Source organism: Ziziphus jujuba, chromosome 6 (assembly GCF_031755915.1).
Source record: "Ziziphus jujuba cultivar Dongzao chromosome 6, ASM3175591v1".
NCBI classification, from domain to species: Eukaryota; Viridiplantae; Streptophyta; class Magnoliopsida; order Rosales; family Rhamnaceae; genus Ziziphus; species Ziziphus jujuba.
The window spans coordinates 22,456,286-22,481,153 of NC_083384.1; the positions used below are offsets into that span (position 1 = coordinate 22,456,286).

Sequence of the window (24,868 nt, forward strand, 5' to 3'; positions counted from 1 at the left end):
TAGACCATATGTGTCACGGCATATAAACTGGAAAATGACTATTGCATTCTCATTAAGATGATTGAAACGCAAAATAGAAGAGAGAAACAAAAAGTACCCGTCCTGATTTTATTTTGAGATGATTTAACATTCCCTTTTTTTTTTTTTTTTTCGCTGTTCCTTAAGCCTCCCATCTAACGATTTGAACATAAACATTCTCGGCATCCATAGGGACACTTTACCAACGAAAGCTAGGCCACTTCATCTTCTTTCTTTATGTATCAAAATCAACATATTCTTTAATTTTTTTTCTCTTTCATTAATTTTTAGTAACTTTATTGTGACAACAAAAACTAGTTATTAAAAAAAAAAAAAACAATATTAATAAACATATCGACTTAGTTTAGGGATTAAATCCACTTACTCTCCTTAATAAGTACACATTTTACATTTATTACCTAAACTGTAGAATATAAAAAGGCTAATATTGGTTTGTGAATTAATTTCAGTGTGAGTCGAATGGCCAATTATCCATTTTGGACAAATGGATTTAATGAAATTAACCATACAACTCTAGCAAATCTATTAGAAAACTATTTTTATTCGTTTTTTAACCAGTGTATATGTCCAATTTTGTCAAATGAAAATTGGATGATTGGACTATACAAGGAAAATATATATATATATATACATATCAGGGCAATGTAACATTTTTTTAATTTGAGAGGCAAAATATAAAAAACATTGGTTCATAATGGTAAAGTGTAATTAAACCTTTAGTTTATTAAAATTTCACTCAATTTGTTTTTCAAAAATGCTATTTTTACATGAAGGCCTCATTTGGTATATAAATTTTATGTTCCTAATGATAATCTTTCTAATAACGTATAATTTCTTTTTCTTTTTTTTAAAAAAAAAATATATATATATATAACGTATAATTTTAAACAAATTAATATTGGAATTTGAAAACCTCCCACCTTTTGATATTTACCCACCTCTTGTGGTAGTTATAAGACCACATTGAATATTTTAAAACCGCCCAATCAAAGCACTTAATTAGGTTTAAAACTTAAGCCTCCACAATTAAATCAAAGTAATGATGGATGATCATAACAAACAAAAATAAAAATCTAATTCAACCAGTCATATCCATCCAAGTGCTTACCTGTTCATAAAATTCAAGGGCCATACGCCATCCTATTACAAGACAATCTTCCTCCCCACAACACTCATTTATTAAATTTTGTTCCTTTTTACGTTTTAATGGAATTTGTAGTTTGTTTTCTTTTTTTTCAATTTTTTCAAATGAGCAACATGCTTTTTTCTTTCAAGCCCCACATGGGGCCAGTGTAACTCCAAAATCTTCAGAAGGGTAATAAAGTCATTTCACCGCATATATATCGGGTGAAGCCCCATTTAATAACCCTCCATGGCGCCTTTAATACATTCTTTTCCCACCCAGCGCTAGGGAAAGAACGAAAGATGAGTGCTCCTCATACCCAACCAAGACCAACTTAAGAGAGAGAAAGAGAAACGAACACATTCACATTATTTTTAGAGAAAGAGAGAGAGAGAGAGAGAGAGGGTTTTGCAGAGGGGTATCGTTTTGAGGTCCGTTAATGGCGAGCGGGTGGGTCAAATCGCTGCATTGCAAATCGAGAGCATTCGAAGACGTTTACCATCCCAGCCCAAAAAACCTCATACCCAGTGCGAGTTGCAGAAAAAGCGTTCAGAACATCAAGGACGTGATCGAAACCACAAAGCCAAAACCCAGAAAAAACAGACCACCACCACCACCACCTCCCAAACAACCCGGTTCAAAATACCCTCGACCCGCCAAACCACCCGAGTTGCCCTTAAGCCCCACGTCCCGATCCCGAGTTAGCGCCCCAAACCGTTCATCCCGAACCCACTACCCGTTTCTTCCTGCATTGACCGAGCTTCCTGAGGGCCATCCTTCCCGTAATGTCGTAGAGATTATCTTCCACACAAGCTGGAGTCCTAAAGCCTTTAACGGAATGATCGAGATGATATTCAAGGTCCAAAACGGGTTGAAATCCGTGGCCCGGTTCGAAGAGTATCGTGAGCTCGTCAAGTCTCGGGCCGGGTCTGGTAGTCCGGCCGGCGGGAGTGCAGCATGCGAGGAAGAGAATGCACGGTGCGTTGCGGATGGGAACGAGGTGATGCGGTTCCACTGCCTGGGACCCACCTCGGGCGTTGGGGGTTACGACGCTTGCGGCAGCGCGTGGACTTTTCCGGGCGCTAAAGGCTCGGCTATTTGCACGTTTTCCGGCAGCGGTGGGGCACACGAGAGTGCCGGTGGGGGAAGGGGAAGGAGAGCCATGTTGGTCTGCCGGGTCATTGCGGGTCGCGTTTCGAAGCAACTCGGAATCGAATCGCTGTTGAGTGGCCGAGTAGGGTTCGACTCGGTGAGTGGGGAAAATGGCGACTTGCTTGTGTTTGATTCACGTGCCGTGTTGCCTTGCTTTGTTATCATTTATAAATTGTAAAAATACAATATTCCTTTTTCTTTTTCTTTTTCTTTTTTTGGTCTATTTTCTCTTTTATTTTCGGAGTGGGTGAATATTTTATTTGCATTTATCAACGCAATTTTTTTTTTGGTGGGTAATTATTAATTTTTGTGTGTTTTATCAAAAAAAAAAAAAATTGCGTTGATAAATACCAATTGACCAATTTGCTATTTCTATCCTTATGTAATTCGAGTGTAGAATTCTTCAATTTTTAAATTTTTTTTTAAAGATGAATCGTTGCTGCTTTAAAGCATTTATTGATAAATTGGCTTTGTAAGTAGTAATTAACAATTTTACATTTGTTATCAATGTAATTAAGGAGATCTATTACGTGATTTCATTTTTCTATAGTTTTGGGTTTTAAAATGTTCGTGCAATTTAGTTGAATTTTTAGTAAGAGTTTGTAGCAATTTATTAACCAACCAAACTACGAACATCATGCGCGATGAAAGAGAGCTCTCCAATCCAGAAGGCGTCGTCAATTTGTACTCTTTGTAGCATCTTCTAATTATAATGTATTTTATTTTTTATATGGCTATGGTCCCTCTGTTTGGGATAATATATTATTTTACTTTTTGAGAAGTTAACCATGATTTATTGTTTCACACACACAAAAAAAATTCTTTTGTTTTAAATTACATTTTATTGATTTTGGTATTATACCCCTCTGGATGGATAAAATTATCTTAAAGTTCTTTTGAATTTCAAAATTCAAAAATAACATTTTTAAAATCATATCAGATAAGACGGGAGTGTCTAAAGCTTAGAGAAACCTGCATACAATGATCTCACCATTTCATTCTTTCACTTCTATTAATTACGTTAATGTTCTTGTTTTTGTTTGTTTTTGCCCACCTCCTCTCTTGAACATGTGATCCGGAGATTAATCACCCACTTCCTCTCTTGAACATGTGATCTGAAAATTAATCACCCAATTACGTTAATGTAAAATTAATCATTTATAATTTACACATCATATAACTCTAAAATAAAACATGTAGATTTTAAAAAATATTTATTAAAATTTACTGATGAATGGTTCTTTATATCACATCACCTCTACAACAAATGTATATAAATAATTGTTTTTTTACAATTCTAAAATAATTTTTTACAGTTTAATTTTTTATACATTACTACGCAAATATATAAAAAAATATAAAATTACTTAATACAATATTATTTATTTTTAAAATATTTCGAATTCATATCATCTCAAAATTACACATTTTTTATAAATAATTTTTTTTTATAATTTTAAAATAACTATCTGCAGTCTCTCACTAAAATATTCTTCTTTTCTTATTTCTCATAATGAATTAAGGTTGATTTTTTTTTCTTCACTTTTTTAATGACATAAAAGGTTATTTATTTGAAAGCAAAAAACTAATGAACAACGGAGGATAATGGTGATTGAATGCTTGGTAGTACACTTCTAAACAACTTTAAAAATGTTTAGTCGTATACTACTGAACGTTTTAAAGTAGTTCAGTTCTGTACTATTTTCTGAACTTTTTTTTTTTGGTACAATATTTGATCGTAAACCTTTAAATGTCTTTAAAATTCTCAGTTTTATACTTTTGAACTTCTTTAAAATTGTTGAGTTATATTTCTTAACATCTTAAAAGTTGTAATTTATTATTTTGGAATGTTCAGCCTTAAATTTATGTACATATTCAAAATGTTCGATTATGAACTTATGAACATATTTGGAATATTTGAATTTGTTCAATCCAATAATTTTGTAATTTTTTTATAAATTATATTTTTAGATGGTTCAACTATAAACTTTTGTTAAACTTTGATATTGTTCAGTTATAAACTTTTGTACAACAATGTTCGATTGTAAGTTTCTAAACATATTAAATATCTGTATATAATATACGTTATTTAATATCTGTATATACATACAATGCTCGATAGATAAAAGCTAAACATCTTGATAATGTTCGAATGGACGTTTCTGAACAATTCAAAAATGTTTAGTTGTAAACTTCCAAATAAAAGATGAATTTTAATATACTAAATCAAATATAAGAGTGTTATTCCGACTTGGTTATTGGTAAGCGATAGAAAAAAAAAATCCAAACTAAAATAATCATCACAAAATAAAAAAAAAATAAAAAAATAAAAACTAAATACATCTTATTGTTTCATATTTTTGAGCTTTCATATTTTGTAAATAATTATTGTATCTGCAACCATAATTTTTAATAGAGTATAAGATAGATGGATATATGTAATATATTATTTGAGATAAAGAATGAAACTATATAAAAAAATTATTTAAATAGGTTTAGTTAACAAATGTACTTAATAATAATTTTAAATAGGGATAAAAATGTAAATCAATAATAGAACTGTATAAAGTCCAAATGGTAGTACAATTAGAAATTTCCGTATATAAATTTTCATCTAAAAACATAGGGATAAATTTAAATATTCTTAGATTTAAAAGTGACTTCATATTTTTTAGCCAACAGAACATGTATATCCGATGTATTTGTGGAATAGCACTTGGAAGCTTGATTCATTTTTGACAATTTTGTTTGTAAATCCAATTGAGGTAAACCTAAGTAGGGATTATATCCTTAAGTAGCTTGAGTGCCTTGATTTTGAGAAATTTTTTTACACTCCTATAGTACCAAACTTCTCTTACATGCATGTGTATCTCACATGTATAAGTTTTACATACATGTGAGAGGGAAGTTTAGAACTTTAGAAGTACCTAATTTTTATTTTTTCTAATTTTTATGAAGATTTATCTTAATGAGGCGGAAATATCCCAAATAACTGGGAAATCAGGGTGAGGTCCAGGATGAAGAATATGTTCCCCATCTTATATACGCTCCATACAGATTTAATGACTGTCAATATTGTTCCTCACAATTATTTTTCGTAAATCCTTCATTATATCAAAACTGATAATGATTTTGATATAGTAAAAAACTTATAAAAAAAGATGATGAGAGATAGTATCCACAACCATTAGATTTTCTTGATTTTCATAATATAATAATTGTGGATGACTTTCTTCGTACTCTTTTTTCATAAATCTTTTATTTATATATATATATATATTTAAATATATTTTTATTTATATACTATTATACTTTATTAAAGTATAAATTTGTTAGTAAAAATATATATTATATTAGTAAAAATATTTTTTATCGAAATGATACTTGTAGAAAAATTTATTGAATTTTTTTGAAAATTTAAGGGAAACAAGTTCTCCCACACGGCCACCCTACCCTTTTGTGCCCGATGGGAAATCTTTCCCCCCCACCCGACTTTAAAATAAATGGGTACGAAGTGAGAGTGAGTAAAAATATTAAGCCTCCCCAACCCCACCTTGCCACGTTATGTCATTCCTAAACCCGAAGAGAATACCTCAATTTGAGCCTTGAAGAGAATACTTCAAAGCCTTGGCCCTTGGTTCATAGTGGATCCAAAATCATGTTTTTATTATTTTCAAAATATTTTATTATTGTTATTGAATTATTTAAATTATATAAATTCAGTTTGATTTTGTTTTGATTGAGTTGAAAATTGTTCAATCGAACTAAACTAACTATAACAAAAACCAAATTGAAATAATTCGGTTTGATTATTGTAGATCAATTTATGTCCACCCAAAATCACTAGTACTCCATTTTTTTCCCTTTTGTTTTTATGTATGTTTTACTCCTTTGGATTGAATAATTTCACTACTGAATTTAAATACCATTTAAAAGAAAATAAGTAATGAGAAATGGATTGGATAGACTATTTTAAATCTAATCCAATTCAATCAAAATCAAATTTTACATTTCAGTTGGATTTGTAAATCATGCTACTTTACTTTGCCTTTACATTTGTTAATTCACTCACATTGTTCCAGTTGTCTAGTTTCATTATTATTATTATTTTTTTTTATCCATACAATTGAAAACAAGAAATGGTTAATGATAAACAATTAAACATTCAACTTCATATCAAGACGATATGATAATTTTAATATTAAATTTTTCATTGTTAGCTTCTAGATTACATTATGGGTTAAGGTTTAAAATTTTAAAAATAGTTAAATATAAATTTGGTAACATATTAATACTAATATTCTATTTAAAAGAAGTGAATTTTGTTGAAATTAAATGATTAATAAATATAATTTTAAATCCTAATTTTTAAATATATCCAACTCCTAAAAAAGGAAGTCCTGATATGTATTTGGTGAATATAAATAAAATTGGATTAATTGTATTATGGCATTTTAAACTTTTATAATTTTATAATTTAGATTTTTAACTTTTCTACCTAATAACTTAGGCCTTTAAATTTTTAATTTATTTCATTTTGGTCTTTGTTTAACTCTTGACTATTAGGTTTAACAATTATCTTACATTATTGGTATTAAACATATATTTTTAAATTAAAAGGTACTAAATTACAAAATACTAAAATTGTTTTAAAAATTTTGCACTCTAATACCCCCTTATTTTTGAAAAAAAATTATACAAATCACTTTATTGATATTATATTATATTAAATTTCAAACTAGAGTTAACTAAAAGGAAGATTTTTAGAACTAATCTAAAGTTTTACAAACTTTAGTATCTTTTAATTTGAAAGTTAATAGAGTTTAATATTAATTATGTGAAATGGTTTTTTAAGTAGTCAAAAGTAAAAAAAAATCCAAATTATAACAAATTAAAAAATCAATTGTTGAGTTGAACAGTTAAAAATTTAAATTTCAAAATTTTAAAAATTAAAACTATTAAAATACAATTAACCCAATAAAATTTTAACAAAATAAATATATATTGATAATTTTTGTTTTTATGTTATCTAGAATTCTCATGAATTCGTACGTTTAAGTGTTTAAAGGAGAATCCTAGATAAATCTGGACAAGTATATGTATATATATATATATATCTATTTAATTTGATTTGCTTTCTTATTTTTTTTGCACGACTATATATATATATATAATAGTCCTATCGTGTGGATGTTCATAAAAATAACAGATTTTTAAGAAATCGTTGTCTTTACATGGTAGTATTGACGACGATGCTTTAAAAAATAATCCTTTTATAAAACATCCGTACGATAAAAAAATATGAAAATTTACACCATAAAAACGCACAAACATCTGCACTATAAAAAGATCTTTTATATATATATATATATATAAAGATAAATTCATTTAATTTAATGAAAAAGGAATTAGATTATTGTAGTAATATAGTCACTTAAATCAAGTATAATGGAAAGAATAATTAAGAAAACGAAATACACAACAATAAAAAGATTAAAAAAAAAAAACTTTTATATAAATAATACATATGTTTATATATAAAAAGTGAACCAAAGAGGGACAAGGTTAGATTGAGTTCATTAATTAAGATATTGTTTGTTCTGAACTTATGATTGCGGTCTTAATTTTTTGCATATTGTGAGCATGACGACAAAGCAAGCTCTGTTATTGGTTAAACAAAAGCTCAACTAACATACAATAATTTTAAAAATCAGCCAAAAAAAAAAAAAAGAAAAAAAAAACAATAGATGTTATAGCCTATTTGGAATTTTAATTTTTTTAAATATTAACATTCTGTGTAGTAATATTTAAAACTTTTTTCTTTTTATATACCTCAAAAGTCAAATAAGTTAATTAACATGATGTACGTAGGTGTGGCATAAGTTTTGATATACTGAGCACTTTATGGCAAACATTACTTGTTATTTAATCCCAAAAAAACATATTTCTTTTCTGTTTTTCCTTTTTCCTCTTTCCGTTTCTTATTACTTCTTTACTATTCCCGTTCATTCTCTAGCTAATTCAACATTTAATATATATATATATATATATATATATATATATAATATGCATTGATATACTACGACTACTACTACTACTGATGTTATAATTATTATTACTATTTTGTTTTGGTAAAATGCATCAATCAACTCGTGAGACCTAACCTGAGCATTATAATCATGTTGAATGAAGATGAGTTAGAATATTAAAGAAAAGACAAAAGAATAAAATAAAATAAAACAAAACAAAACAAAAAAAGCATAAGAAATTCATTTATTTTTTAATTAAATCTTGTGCTTGTTTTTATTTCATCCTAATTTATGTTTTGTTTTTTCTAGTCCCAAACTTAAAGGAAAAATGCTATTTGTGGCTGTTGAAAACTATGATGAATAAGACCAATGTACTATTTGAGAATTTAAATAACTATTCAAAACGATTTACTTTTTTAATTTTAAATATTAAAATAAAAATGAATACATAATTAAATACTGTTAATTAACAATTACCATATCAATAAAGATGCTATTGGTAATCACCATCATGGATGACAAATGGATTGGATATAACTAGTATAAATTTAATCCAATTAAATCAAAATCATATTTTGCATTTCAATTGGATTTGTAAATCATCCTACTTTACTTTGCCATTAAATTTTTTAACTCACTCATACTGTTCCAGTTGTCTAGTTTCATTTTTTTTTTTTTTAATCCATAATATTGAAAACAAAGAGTGATTATTGATAAACAATTTAATAGTCAGGCTTATATCAAAACAATATGATTATTTGAATATCAAAATTTTCTTTATTAGTTTCTATATTACATCAATGGTTAAGATTTAAAATTTTAAAAATAGTTAAATATGAGCTTAGTAACATATTCAAACCTTATTCAGAAAAAGTGTATTATGTTCGGATTTGATAGTTAACAAATATAATTTTAAATTTCAATTCTTGTTGTAATCCAAGACTAAAAAATGAAATGTTAACATTAGTCCTGATATTAAAGATCTGAATTGAGCCTTTCGTTGAATATTTAAATATGTATTTGGTGAATATAAAAAAAAGTGGGTTAATTATATTTTGTTATTTTAAAACATTTAAAATTTTGCAATTTAGATTTTTAATTTTCCAACTCAGTAATTTAGATCCTTGATTTTTCAATTTATTGCAATTTGGACCTTGTATGATTTTTTACTATTAGGTTTAACAATTGTCTTACATTACTAGTATTAAACTATTAATTTTTAAATTAGAAGGTACCAAATCACAAAATACTAAACTGTATAAAAAATTTTGCATTCTAGTATCCTTTATTTTAAAAAAAAAAATGGTTCAAGTCACCTAATGGATATTATATTTTATTAAATTTCAAATTAGAAGTACTAAAAAGGCAAACTTTTAAAACTAGTCTAAAATTTTACACACTTTAGTATTTTTTAGTTTAAAATTTAATAGAATTTAATATTATTTGTGTGAAATGGTATGCTAAGATTTATTATTAAAAAATTAAAGTCCAAATTGTAATAAATTAAAAAATCAATTGTTGATTTGAAAAGTTAAAGATTTATATTTCAAAATTTTAAAAATTAAATGTGTCAAAATGTAATTAATCCAATAAAATTTTAAGTAAAATAAATATATATTGATAATTTTTTCTTATGTTATCTAGAATTCTCATCCTTCAAGCATGGTACTATGCATGTTTTCATGCGTACAGGTATTTAAAGAAGAGTCCTGGGTAGAGTGGACAAATGTTTGTTGGATAAGAAAATTAATCTATATATATATATATATATAGAAGAATCCTGGATAGAATGGACAAATGTTTGTTGGATAAGAAAATTAATATATATATATATATATATACATACATATAGGATAATTTTATGGTGTGGATGGTTCGTATGCGGATTGCATTTAAAATCTATATTTTTTTAATGAAAACGTTAACTTTGATGTGTACAGTATATAGTAAAACCGATGTAGCATCGGTTTTGGATGCGTCCGCATGCGGACATCCACACCGTAGAAAAACTCTACATATATATATATATATAATGGCTTTTTTTTTTTTTTAGGACATGTTATATATATATATATATATATATATATATATGTATAATTGAATGAAGTAGAAATTGGATTATTGTAGTAATATAGTCACTTAAATCAACTATAATGGAAAGAATAATTAAGAAAACTAAATACACGACAATAAAATGATTAAAAAACTTGTATATAAATAATACATATGTTTATATATATATATATATATATATGATGAACCAAATAGGAACGAGGTTTTATTAAGTTCATTAAGATATTGCTTGTTCTGAACTTATGATTATGGCCTTAATTTTTTGCATAACGTGAGCATGACGACAAAGCAAACTGTGTTATTGGTTAAACAAAAGCTCAACTAACATACAATAATTTTAAAGATCAGAAAAAAAATAAAAATAAAAATAAAAAAATATAATAACAACAGATGTTATGACTTGCTTTTAAAATTTTCTTTTCTTTTCTTTTTATTAATTACATATTAACATTCTATGAAATATCTAAAACTTTTTCTTTTTATATACCTCAAAAATCAAATAAGTTAATTGACATGATGCAGGTAAGTATGGCATAAGTTTTGATACAGTGAGCACTTTATGGCAAATATTACTTGCTATTTAATCCCAAAAAAACATATTTCTTTTCTGTTTTTCCTTTTTCCTCTTTCCATTTCTTATTGCTTCTTTACTATTCTCGTTCATTCTCTAGCTAATTCAACATTTAATATATATATATATATATAGATAATGGATTGATCACCCATTATTATTTTTATTGTTATTATTTTATTTTGGTAAAATGCATCAATCAACTCGTGAAGTCTAACCTGAGCAATATAATCATGTTAAATAAAGATGAGCTAGAATATTAAAGCAAAGACAAAAATAAATAAATAAATAAAATACTGAGAAAAGGCACAAGAAATTCATTTATTTATTTTCAATTAAAATCTTGTGCTTACTTTTATTTCATCGTTTTTTTTATTTTTTTTATTAATCTCAAACTTAAAAATAAAAAAAAAACTGTTTGTCACTATTAAAAATTATGATGAATAAGATCCATACACTATTTGACAATTTTAATGGCTATTAAAAAAAATTTACTTTTTTAAATTTAGGATTTTAGAATAACGAAAATTGATACATAATCAAATGCTTCCAATTAATAATTACCATGTCAATAAAAGTACTATTAGTAATCACCACATTGATTACAAATAGTAAAACTCAATCTTGAATGGTTAATTCAATGCATGATATAAAACTATTTTATCCAAAAAACAAAAATTTAAAAGTTAAATATATCCAAAACATGTATGAATATATATTTTCAGTATTTTAAAAAATAACTATACACAAAAATAGCAGAAAAACAAGCATGTATGAATATATATTTTCAGTATTTAAAAAAATAAGTATATACAGAAATAGCAGAAAAACAAGCACGGGTCCCAAATCGCTTTTATTTATTTAAATGACAAATGGTGCCTACCATATAATTTTGGCGATTACTACAAGGTCTATTTCATAATATCAAAGCTCATTATTTTATCAATATATATCAAAGCTGATTATGACTATTATTTATTTTTGGCCATTTGGAAGATTTTAACCCCAACTGCTTAACTTTTTTCATCAGTTTGGCACCAAATGACCAAAATGGTAAAATGCAATAAAAGAAAATTTAAAATTGATACTTTTTACAATAAATTAACAACGGATAGTATATACACAAAGACAAATAAATATAACTTGAAAATGCTAATTGAATTATTTTATTTATTTATTTAAACAAAGACTACTAAAACTCCCACAGTCAACATCCTACTTGGTAGTCAAAATTTTAATTCAAATCCTATTAATATGAAAAGTCAATCAAATTATGAACCTAACCAAAAAATATCCTAGACTAAATAGTAGATGTACTTTTATTTTTGTTTTGTTCAACGTATCAAATTTTTGTCTTTCTGTTGCCGAAGATTGAGAAATAAAACCCGAAGGAAAAATGTCTAGCAAGCACCGAGCAGTAGAGAAGATGTCAAATTGGGTGGACCCCAACAAGTGTCCAAATTTTGGTAGGATTAGCATTTAGTATAATGTAAGTCACGTAATTGATGCCGAGCCCTTTGCTTAACAGAAAATGAAAGCCTCCAAATGTAGGGTGTATGGTCATTTTCTGTGATTGACATCTTTATTCCCTGATTTTGCACGACTCTTACTCCATGCTCTATATTTGGAGCCTACTACAAATATAATGATCAACCTCTACCCTCCTAAAATTTATTATTCGCCCAAAAAAAAATTAATAATAATAATAATAATAATAAAAGGCATGTAGGGGTGAAATGGGATTGAAAACCTGTTTTAACTTTTTTTTTTTTTTTTTTCTTAAAATTTTTTTACTGGCAACTGAGAAGGGTATGCAATGTCGGCAAACGGCGCTCTAAAGGGTAGGTGAAAACCAGTTTTTTCTTCGGGGGCCTAAATCTTTCGCCACGTGACTTCAGGCCCATTTAAATATGTACTCAATCAGGGCAAAACTTTAAATAAATAAATAAATAAATATATCATTTAAACCCACTTAATTCTATCAGTATTATTAACCTCTACCATTTTCATCAGTGATATTAACTGATCAATTGGTAATGTATTTTAAACTCTAAGAGGACGGATGCTCAAATGCTATCATTGTGTGAATAGAAAGCTCGGCCATACCTAATAAATTATATAAATATAATGATTAACCTCTACCCTTCCAAAATTTATTATTCACCAAAATAATAATAATTAAAAAAAAAAAGGCATGTAGGTGTGAAATGGAATTGACAACATGTTTTAACTTTTTTTTTTTTTAACCGGCTATTGAGAATGATATGCAATGCCTGCAAACTGAGCTCATGGATCGGTGAAAACCACTTTTTAATTCGGAGGCCAAAATTTATCGCCACCTGAGTTCGGGCCCATTTAAATATGTACTCAATCAGGTCAAAACTTTAAAAATAAATAAATAGAGGGAAATTTGGCCCAATATCCCAAGGGTACTAAAAATTTTTATCCATTCCGTTTTAAATTGTTTTGTTTTACCCTTTAATTTTTCAATATTTCCAAATTAACATTTTGATTGAAAGTGCATTCCATTTTAACTCTGAACTTGAAAGGAGCACAAAGAAAAAAGGAAGAGAAGTGAGAGAGAATGGCGAACAAAGCTTGGGAGAGAGATGATTTGTCTAAACCATGGCCATTTCAGGCTATATTTTCTCCAGATATCTCTTTAAATATCTGTAATTTCTCACTTGAATAGGGTATTTGTTTAAAGATTTTCCAAAACCCACCAGTTCATTCCTTGAAAGTCATACATCCGTACTGAATAATCGTAGCTACCAGAAAGAACTCTAGACCCATAATGATCAATGGCAGGAGCTGAAAAAAACATATGTTTCAAGGATTTGCTTTTGTTTTTTTTCTAGTCAAATAATTATGACTGTGTGTGGGTTTGGGAAGAAGAAAGGAAGGAAAGCAGTGGCTTCTAGGGGAGGAGGAAAGAAAAAAGTAATTTTTTATTTTCATTAAGGGTAAAATAAGAATTCGAGGGTAGATAAAAAAAACATTGAAAGAAAAGGGCATATTTCATTATCCACCAATTTTGATGGATATTGGGCCAAATTCCTCATAAATAAATGTCAGTGTTCGGGCCCTTTCTTTTTTTTTTTCACTTTAACCGGCAATTGGAAATGATATGCACTGCCAGCAAACTGTGCCAAGGATCGGAGAAAACCACTTAGGAGGCCAAAACTTCTCGCCACCTTAGTTCAGGCCCATTTAGATATGTACTCAATCAGGTCAAAACTTTAAAAGTAAATAAATAACTGTATCATTAACACTCACTCAATTTTATCCTAATTACAATTAAACTCTACACTTTTGAAGATTATCATTTAAACCTCATCTGCTATTTTTAGCAGCTAAAAGTCACAATTATATTTTTATAATATTATTCCATAATAAAATTCTGATTTTTAACTTTTATATGATATTTTTAATTTTTATATGGTATTCAGCAGTAAAACTAACTATAAAAAAAAAAAAAGACAAAAAGACAGTTATTTTAATAAATATAGAAAACTACAAGCACGGTAACAATAATTTTTTAAAAACATAGCACCTAAATGCAATTATGGCAGAGCCCAACACGGGTTTTACATAATTCCACTTTTAAGATCAAAAATTAAAAAAAAAAAAAAAAAAAAAAAGATTTGAGTCCTACATGCGCTTGCCTGGAGCAAAGCCCTTTTCCACAAATTTAATGCTCCTATGCTACTTAGGTATAACGAAGGGTCCCAGCTACCAAGATTTATCAAAATTCAGTAGTTGCAAAAACAAGTGAAATAGGAGGGGTGCATGAGATCACACCCCAGAAATGAGAAGTAGCCAATAATATGCCTCTAAATGTACATTTTCGTCATGCTGCATAATTGCAGGTGAAATAGTATTAATCCATCCGGATTAATGATATTCCACTAGTACATATAACGGCTTGCCACTCAATCGCTTCCGACCCTGCAAACATGCAATGGATGAAAATAAACTTAGATGGCCACTTTTCTTTATTAACAACCTACCAATGTCTTGATTAGATTCTAAATACAAGAAATGAAGAGTAAACGACAGACCTGTAAATCTGGTAGTTCAATAACACATGCACATTCGACAACTTCCGCCCCAACACGTTCTGCAACCAACATATTCATGTTACAATCTGATATTATCATTTGAACCAAAGTGACAGCAGACAGACAAAATATACAAGTCAAAAACTAAATACCAAGATCAGAAGGAAGGTTTCAATAACATCAGGGAAAACTAGTTACTTCTTGTCAGTAGGTTCAAAGCTTTCTTGGATTACATGTTAATGGAAAGCAAACCTCAAAGTTCAACCCTAAAAAATACACGATGAACCTGAAGCACATGCACTAACTTGGTACTTGCTCACACAGCCACGATAAGAGTAATATAGGTGCAGAACATTAAAGACTGAATACTTCGAAGAATTTCAGTATCTTAGATCCCCAATCTTATGTTGTTAAACATTTACTTATCATTAGCACAATTTGCTTGGGAGTTTCCCATTATAACAACTCTTTTCAACATATAATGACACAAATAATTGACATTTGAAGGTCAATCTACATTTAGTATAAAATATATATTGGTATTCCTGAGAGATCAGACAAACTAATGACATGAACATGTCACCATGTAAAGATTGTTAGTTGTTACCATCAACCAAAGTATCTACCAATGTAATGTTAAAGCTGCAGATCACTGTATAATTTAGAAAGTTTACCCAATAAATTCATTGCAGCACAGAGAGTGCCTCCTGTGGCAATTAGATCATCAACCACCAAGGCTCGTTCACCAGGTTCAACTGCTCCAACATGCATCTCAAGTCGGTCCTTTCCATATTCCAAGGTATACTCTTCAAAGATAACTTCACCTGCCACCAAGACAAGATTTTACATGCAAGAACTAAAGAAAACCATAGTAATATAATAAGAAAGATGGTTTATTCTCTCTCAACCAAGTGATCCCCATGAAGGTTGAGGCAGAACAAGATGTAGATAAAAACTTCAGTGGGATGAAATTACCAGGTAACTTCTTAGGTTTCCTCAGTGGAACAAATTTTGCTCCTATTGCCAATGCAATAGGAGGACCAAATATAAAACCACGAGCTTCTATCCCTGGAAAAGCAAAAGGAAAACTTCACGAATGAGAATATATACACATTCGCAGGGGTAAATAATTTATCGTTTACATGATATAGAATATAGTGATTCTATACTTTCAATCTGGATAAACAAGAGAAGAATTACATAGGAAGTGTTTTATTGAACAAATTACTATTTTCCAGACCTACTGATGACAAAGGAATATAAAAGTAAAAAATGAATCAGATTCTAAACCTCATTATTACGATATGAAACCTATTCCATTTTCGTGTAAGGGCTGGATTATAAATATTGGTTGCCTTGCTAATGAATAACAAAGAAACTTCAAGCAACCAAAAAAAAAAAAAATAGAAGATAGATAATAAATAGAAATTGCAACCCGCAAAAAGAAGCAGTATAATGAAATCTTTAAGAACATAGTAAACATATATAAACAAGGAAGAATATTGAGCATATAACATTTCAGCACAATCACCAGATAACACCAGACCATGCATAGAGAATAGCAATGAACAGTTCAAATCCCAGTAACATTTGCTAGAGAAGTAAGCTGCAATACCAGGACCAGCTTAGACCATTACAACCAAACACACTTCTTCAATTTACAAGTGTTAACATAATCCATTTCTCGGAGGTAATTAATATATTGAAACATTCTAGTAGGAGAATGCAATGACTAGCACTAGTGGCTTGACAATCTTATTATTGCACAGTTAATTCATCAATAACGTACACCAGCATATAATTCAAATATAACCACCTGCAAAATGGCAAGAAAGCCACAAGGATACAAATGATAATATTCTTAACATAGGATCTATGAATCAGTAATCGTTCCAAACCACAATGAAATATAAATTCGTGGATTCATCATATTAAAGGCCAGTAAAAGCATCCTAGGTTTTAAAAGTTTCATTTATCTCATTCTTCGGTCCAAATACCATCCAGAATTCACTTGAAATACCAATTCAAGTTCTAATACTATTCTAGAAGCAAATATATCAGAGAAACATGAGATATTAGGCCTCAACTTCCACCACAATCAACCTTAAGCTGTTACTCACAATCCACTAACAAGTTGTGCAGAGAAAAAAATCAAATAGAGAATTCATTGGTAGTTAGACAACATGAAAAACTATGAAATTGGCAACAGATCAAAGCAAGACAACAGCAAGATAGTAGCTAACTCTAATTTCCATTAACATACAATGAGGAATTGGCTCAAAAGTACAATTTATAAAGGTTCTACAGAAACTCATCTTCTAGAGATTAATAGATAAATATGAAAAGTTGGTTTGAAACCTCTTGAATGTAGCCTAGTTGTTAGATTGTGAAGGTTACACTAGGATTGCCAAGATCCTTTCATTCATGTCCTGACTCGGGTTAGGATGATTTGAGAGTTTAAAACAAAAACTTGTTTTATGGCCTTTGGATTTGCTTTTAAAAGATGAGGCTCGATCCAATTGAGCGAATACAAGGATTACAAAACTAGTCTGCATTTTAAAACTCTCTAGTCATCCTGATGGGAGTCTTACCACAGACATAATATATATATATATATATATATATGTGCATGTATACATATATGTATAGTCTTACTATATTTTAAAAGACACAAAAGAGAGATAATAGTTCCAAGGAAGGGCTTTTAACAAGTTCCAAAAACCGGCAATCAACAAAATTTTCAATGCAAAACATCAATATTAGTGATAGACTCATTAAAGGACAGTAGCAAAAAAATTAAAAACTTTTAAGTCAAAGGGTGGGTGGATAACACCGCGTAGCATTAACATTGTGCAAAACTTACAAATTTCAAGCTTAAAGCGGCAGAACCCACAGAATTGAGTGCAAGATGCTACATCACAGGACCCTAATATCAATCCCAAGATAATATGCAATAAAAAGACCTGGTAAACTAAAATGACAAGAGTTACAATCGTGCTAATCTTATCTTTTCAAGGGGAATTGCTGAATCTTATCCATGTGAGGGAACATTTTGCAGAAGAAGATTCCAAAAGAGTTTCTAAAGGTTCTCATAAAGACAAGAGGACAGCAAAGGTCAACAAAAGCACACTAAAAGACACATCCTAATGTACACATATTAGGACAAAAAATAAAACATAAGAAATTGTAAACAAATCAATTCTAGAAGAATAAAATAATAAACAATTAAGGCCCATCAATAATGGGCTCGGATGACATTTTCAGCACCTATAATGCCACAACCGTCTAGGAGCAATAAACGCATCTCCTAATATTTTCCATAAGCTTTAAATGTAATACAAAGCACTGTTTCTATATTATTAAGTCGATCAAGATTCCATTCAACAAAAAACCTGACAAGAATATGATTCGTTATAACCAAGGAACTAGTTTTCTCGATAAGTTATAAGTTAACCTCGTCTTATACAAAGCAAAATTAAAGATTTTTTGTTGAGCACATGAAAATTATGATGAATGCTTTCGTTATCAACCTTAACGAATGAAAAAGGCAAGGAGCTTGGGTGAAAATAATTCACAGAAACAAGCAAATGACAGCAACAGAACAAAACAAAACAGTGAACTCAATAATTCATCACAAAACCCCCACAATACAAAGAAATTCAAAGAAAAAATAGATGGTAATTGAAGCATTTAGAAACATGAAAAAAGTTAGGCCCAATTGAAATTCAGCAACAGAAGGGTCCACTCTTTTTGCAAGGTGGGCATCCATCACCAACCACCATCCATGCAAATTGGATCGGAGCATATACCGACAAGAGAGAGAGAGAGAGAGAGAGAGAGAATGTGAGCCGCTGAAAATAAAAACTTGAAGACAGAGCCATCAGTGGCGCAAACCCACTAACAAAACCCAGAGTCAAACAAAAAATCACTCCCAAAAACCCACAGTCACTTCCATTCCATAATGTCCTCAAAAGCATTCAAAAGGACAACCAAAAATTTATGCAATATTTAGAGCATTTCTGTATCATCCAGGCCTCTTTTTCCTAAAAGTATGGACCCCACCACCTTGAAGATAAATCACTCGGATAAAAAGTTCTTCAAAAGCTTCAGATCAAATATTCAACCTCCAGTTTTTTCTTTCTCATCCAAAGATTGGAAATAAAAAAACAAAAAATAAGAAATATATATATATATATATATATATTACCTGCAACAACGGAAATGTTTTTGCCTTTGTATCTCTCAACAAACAAATCGATTGTGTCCTTGAAAGCCTTTGGGTCGAGTAGAAGAGTTGTGATGTCTTGAAACATAATACCTGCACATTGTAACCAGTAATAAGTAAAAAAGTAAAATGAAAAATGAAAATGAAAATTTTTATTAAAGAAACCAAGAAATGTAAAAGGCCCCTTTGATATGAAAGGAGATTTATGAAAAAGAAAAAGAATAATAATAATAATAACAACATTTTTTTTAGCAATCTTAACCTTCGTTTTTCAGAAGAAAAATCAGAACCACTTCAGTCAAGTCAAATAGTTGAGCTTTGAAGGATAGACATGAAGTTTTCAAATTTTTTTTTTTTTTTTTCGCTTGGATAATTTTCTTCTCAACGTTTCTCGGAAAGCAAACAGACTAAATAAATGAAAAAGAGAGTACAAAGAAGAGAAGCAAACCAGGTTTGGGAAAATTGGGGACGACGCGAATCTTAGTTTTGATGCCATGGATGCGAGGATCTTGAACTCTGTAAGCCGACATTGTATGTAATATCACAGACCCAGAAGAAGTCCGTCTCTTTTCTTCACGTTTCTCTCAGACTCTCACCAAAACCAGTTCAGAAGTTATATATGTACTCTTATAGAGTGACAAAACAGAGAGAGAAAAAAAGAAACAGAGAGAGGGAAACAGAGGAGGGAGGGTACATGGACAAAAGAGCAGTATTTAAAGAGAGGAAAAGTCTGTGTTGGCATGAGAAAAAGAGAGAGAGAGAGAGATAGAGAGAGGCTCTCTGCACAAGAATGGGAAAGAGAGAGAGAGAGAGAGAGAGAGAGAGAGAGAGAGAGTTTCGATAAGTAAGAGAGAGGGATCGTAATAAAAGGTAAAAAAAACAAAAAGAGGAATCACGAGGAGGTCCCCAAACATGCCCTTTCTTCGCTCTCTCTTCCTTCCTAGCTCCTGCCCCTCTTTATTTTTAGCCGCGGCTTGCTTTCGGATATTTCGCGCGCTTCCTTCCATTTCTGCCAAAACAAAAACAGCTGCCCCTTCTTTTACTTGATCCCCATTTTGTCCCTTATTAACCTTTTCATTTGTTTTGTTTTTGAAACAAAACTCTTGCGTTAAGAATTTTTTTTTTTTAAGAAATTTTAATTGCATTACTAAATAAATTTTAAACAATTATATTATAGATTTTATTTTTATATAAAAAAGGATCAAAGACATTCATTAATTTGGTTCATAAGATGCAACCAAACAACTTCATATTAGTTCGTATGCAAAATAATCAAACAATTTTAAAGATATTCAAAAATATTCAATTGAATTTGGTTAATATTTTTCAAAAGTTTACAATGAATAATTTTAAAAAGTATATTTTTTCAATATATTTGGAAATATAAAATTGAACAACTCTAAAAATATTTTTAAATATATGACCAAATATATTTAAAATTGATCAAAAGATATGATTAAACATTCTTAAAAAATATGTTATTTAAAATGTTTGAAAGTAAGAAAATCTTTACTGCTTGATTTCTGTTTTTGTTTTTGTTTTTTTTTTTTTTCAAATGTGTAAAAATTTTATTGGCTTAATGAAATGAAACAGTTGCAAGTGCTGCTGATTGATCCGAACTCAAAATTACGAGTCAAATAATTGGTACCATGACTTCTAATTGGTTTTTTTTTTTTTTTTTTTTTGGGTAATGATTCTACTGTTGTTGTTTCGCCCACATTTCTTTTTTTTGCTTATGCAACTTGGTGGGTGATGTAGTTTTGAATTTGGCTTGGCAAAGAAAAGAGAAAGGAGTCTTTGGATCAAAGTGTGAATGTCTGTGGATAATTTTGGCATTTAAAGAGCTGTATAAATTGTTTTTTTTTTATTTAAATTTTGAATATTTTATTGAACATGTATAAAAAATTAAACTGTATAAAGTTCTTTTGAAATTATGAAAAAGAGCTTATTTTTTTTCATTATTATAATTAGAGACTAGAAACTAGCACAATATTTTGATTGATGGAATACGAAAGAATAAGGAGGAAAAAATTTAAATCACTTGTTTAAATGGTTAAAATGAGGTGGAAAGAGAATAAATTAATTCTTTTATTTTAATTAGTTTTGTTTTCATGTCAAAATTGGTAGGAAACAAATGAAAAAGAAAAGAGGTTTTAATAAATTTTTTAAATATTTCAAAATTACCCTTATTATTATTATTATTGTATGAAAATATTTATTACATTTCATATATTTTCCTTTATTTCCAATGTTTTCATTCATTAATTATCTAAATAACAATTACTAATAATTTTTTCCTTATTTTTCTTTCTTTCCTCATTAAATTTTATTTTATTTTATTTTTCTTTCCTGCAATCCAAACTTTGTGTAGATGAGTGTTTCCAATGAAGATGTGGACTTTAGAAATAGATATGATACATAACAAGTGTTAACAGTATTTTGAAAAAAACGACTCTTCAATTATAACGTTTAAAATGAATCTCAAGATGATTGGATATTCTCTATTCTCCATAGGAGCCAAATTTTCCTTAAAAACTCTTTTTTATCTCAAGATGATTAGACATTCTCTATTCTCCGTGAAAACTAAATTTTCCTTAAAAAATTCTTTTTTCTTTTAAATGAAAAAATTAATAGCATTTTTATATGGTACTATTGAAGAAATTTTTTTTTTAATTGAACTGTACATTTATGTTATCTAAAAGCATCCATCTTTAGTGTGAATGTAGGTTGCTTTCTATGTGGCATAAAATTTGATATTATCTAATTTATGTAATATAAATGCATAATCAAATATAAAATTATTTTTCAATGGTAAAAGTATCTCCATTGGAGATGTATAATATGAAAATAAATATATCATATAAGCAATGTGGATAGTGTTTTAAGAAAATCACTCGTTGATATAGTCTGAAGATCGTCGAAGTTAATGTCTATTTTTAGTCAAAAAATTATTAAGGTGAATGTCTATTTATGTGTAAATAGACATTCCATATAAGTAGTATAGATATTATTTTAAGAAAATAGTTCTCCAATAGCATTGTCTAAAATGCATGTGAAGTTGATATAGCCTAAACATTGTTAAGGTGAATGTCTATTTTTGGAGACTCTATAAAACATTTTAAAATTTTCTTAAAAGCAAAAGTAACATTTTAAAATTTTCTTAAAAGTAAAATTTTCATTAAAATTAAAATTTTCAAAAAAGAAAAAAATTGGTAAAACATTTATAATTAACTAATAGCCATAAATAACTTTTTGCACATTATTATTGAAAATCAAATTTAAAATTGATTATATATTTATGTCAGTTAGATTTAAACAACATCAATTTTTATATCATATAAATATCGATTCTCATTTACAATTAGAGATGCTCTAATGTGCATAAGTTATTTATGGTTATTAATTAATAATATATTTTATTAACTTGTTCCTGAAAAAATTAACTTTTTAAGAAAAATTTTGCCTTTTATGAAAATTTGAAATGTTAACAAAATCTCAAGAATACACACTGACTTTGACAATTTTTAGACCATCTAACATTTATTCTAAATATTGTTATTAGAAAGCAATTTTTTTAAAACACCCTTTATATTGCTTTCATGACATATTTAAGTTCCCAATCAATATCTCCTTTACAAATGCTCTTTTCACAATCCACATCCCTATTGGAGCTGCTCTAAGAGCATTGAAAACCATCTCTAATGATAAATGTGCATTATTTTTTATGAGATATAAAAATTAACATTATATAAATCTATGTAGTATAAATATACAATTAAGTATAAAATTATTCTATAATGGTAATATGCATAAAAGTTATTTATGGTTATAATTAATTATATATTTTACTAATCTTTTTTTTTTTTAGGAAATGATTGACTTTTGAAGAAAAATTTAGCATTTTATAAAATTTTAGAATGTTTAACAGCATCTCAATGGCTCTATCAATCGCTAGATTTTTTTTTTCTTCTTATCATCAAAAGAATATATAGTTATCCAAAAAGAAAAATCACTCCAATAAGTCTGCCTAGATACCCTATCAAACTAATGTGGTAAAAAAATGGAAAAAAAAAAATTTTCAAGGTGACTCCATTTTTGGAGCCTTTATCAAATATTGTGAAGTTTCCTTACAAGCAAAATTTTTCTTAGAAATTAATTTTTTCAAAAAAAAAAAAAAAGAAATTTAATGAAATATATGTAATTCATTAATAGATATAAATAACTTTCTGCATATTAACATTGGAGATAATTTTAAATTGATTGTATATTTATGCCACGTAGATTTGATAATATCAATTTCAATGCTACATAGATAACAATCCACATTCACCATTAAAGATGCTTTAATAGAGCCTTAAGAAAAAACATTCACTTTAGACATTCATTATAGACATTTCCACTGGAGAGCAATTTTGTAAAACATTGTTCACATATTTACTTTTATAATCCACATGCCATTGGAGGTGCTCTAAATATCAACGTTATCAATTTCTTTGCCACATATACGGTAATTCATATTCACTATTAGATATGTTTAAAAACATATTCAATGGATATATAGATTGTGAAAATAGACATAGCATATAAGTAATATAGACAGTATTTTAAGAAAATTACTCTGTAATAGCAATTTCTACAATGAATGACAAGTAGATGTGGCTTAAACATTGTCAAGATAAGAGCATCTCTAATGATAAATATGGATTACTTTACATGTAGTATAAAAATTGACACTATCTAAATTTGGATAGTTTTTCAATGGTAATGTGCATAAAAACTATTTATAACTATTAATTAACTAAATATTATATTAGTTTTTTTTTTTAATTTTTGAAAGAATTGATTTTGTAAGAAAAATTTGTTATTTAGAAAATTTTAGAATGTCCAACAGATCCATTAGTTTAAACAGACCCACTAGAAAAAGGTTTTCTACATGGCTGTTTATTTTTTAGATGTGACAAAAAAAATTCTAGTAATAGACAAAGCAAATGGATATGCTTTCTTTGTTGCTAGATTTAGTAATAGACAAAGCAAATGGATATGCTCTCTTTGTTGCTAGATTTTTTTTTTTTTTGGGTCAAATCTAAAAATAGACATTTATTAAAGAAAAACCTCTCCAATGGATTCATTTAAATATCCTATCAAGTTGATGTAGTAATAATAATAAAAGAAAGACAATATCAAATGATCCTATACTTACAGAGAGTCTATTAGATATTCTAAAATTTTCCAAAAAATAAAATTTTAAAAAGAAAAGAAAATTGTTCTCCAATTTTAAAATTGGTTGTACATTTATACTATTAAAATTTAAACAATGTCAATTTTTCTATATTACATAAGCAACAATCCACATTTATTATTGGAGATACTTATACTTTTAGAAACTTTGTCAAAATTGTGAAGTTTCCTTAAAATAAATCATAAAAAATTGACAAAAAATATATAAATTATTAATAGCCATAAATAACTTTTTTTATATTACCATTGGAGAACAATTTTAAAATTAATTATATATTTATATCATCTAAATTTAGATAATATTAGTTTTTATGCTACATAAGTATTAATACACATTCACCATCAAAGATGTTCTAA

The 24,868-nt window shown here is 28.3% G+C and overlaps 2 protein-coding genes across 2 annotated transcripts; one reads left to right on the plus strand and one right to left on the minus strand.

The window, feature by feature from the left end:
• The first annotated feature begins 1,310 nt into the window (after nucleotides 1–1,310).
• On the plus strand, nucleotides 1,311–2,535 carry LOC107413225 (uncharacterized). The gene has a single exon (XM_016021120.4). The coding sequence runs from the start codon at nucleotides 1,602–1,604 to the stop codon at nucleotides 2,490–2,492; it is 891 nt and encodes a 296-aa protein (XP_015876606.3). The 5' UTR covers nucleotides 1,311–1,601; the 3' UTR covers nucleotides 2,493–2,535.
• An 11,930-nt stretch (nucleotides 2,536–14,465) lies between these two features.
• LOC107413224 (adenine phosphoribosyltransferase 4) lies at nucleotides 14,466–20,107 on the minus strand. Its single transcript, XM_016021119.4, has 6 exons — nucleotides 19,722–20,107; nucleotides 19,256–19,366; nucleotides 16,024–16,116; nucleotides 15,723–15,872; nucleotides 15,049–15,107; nucleotides 14,466–14,935 (listed from the first exon to the last, which is right to left on the minus strand). The coding sequence occupies exons 1-6, from the start codon at nucleotides 19,801–19,803 to the stop codon at nucleotides 14,882–14,884; spliced, it is 549 nt and encodes a 182-aa protein (XP_015876605.1). The 5' UTR covers nucleotides 19,804–20,107; the 3' UTR covers nucleotides 14,466–14,881.
• Nucleotides 20,108–24,868: the final 4,761 nt, after the last annotated feature.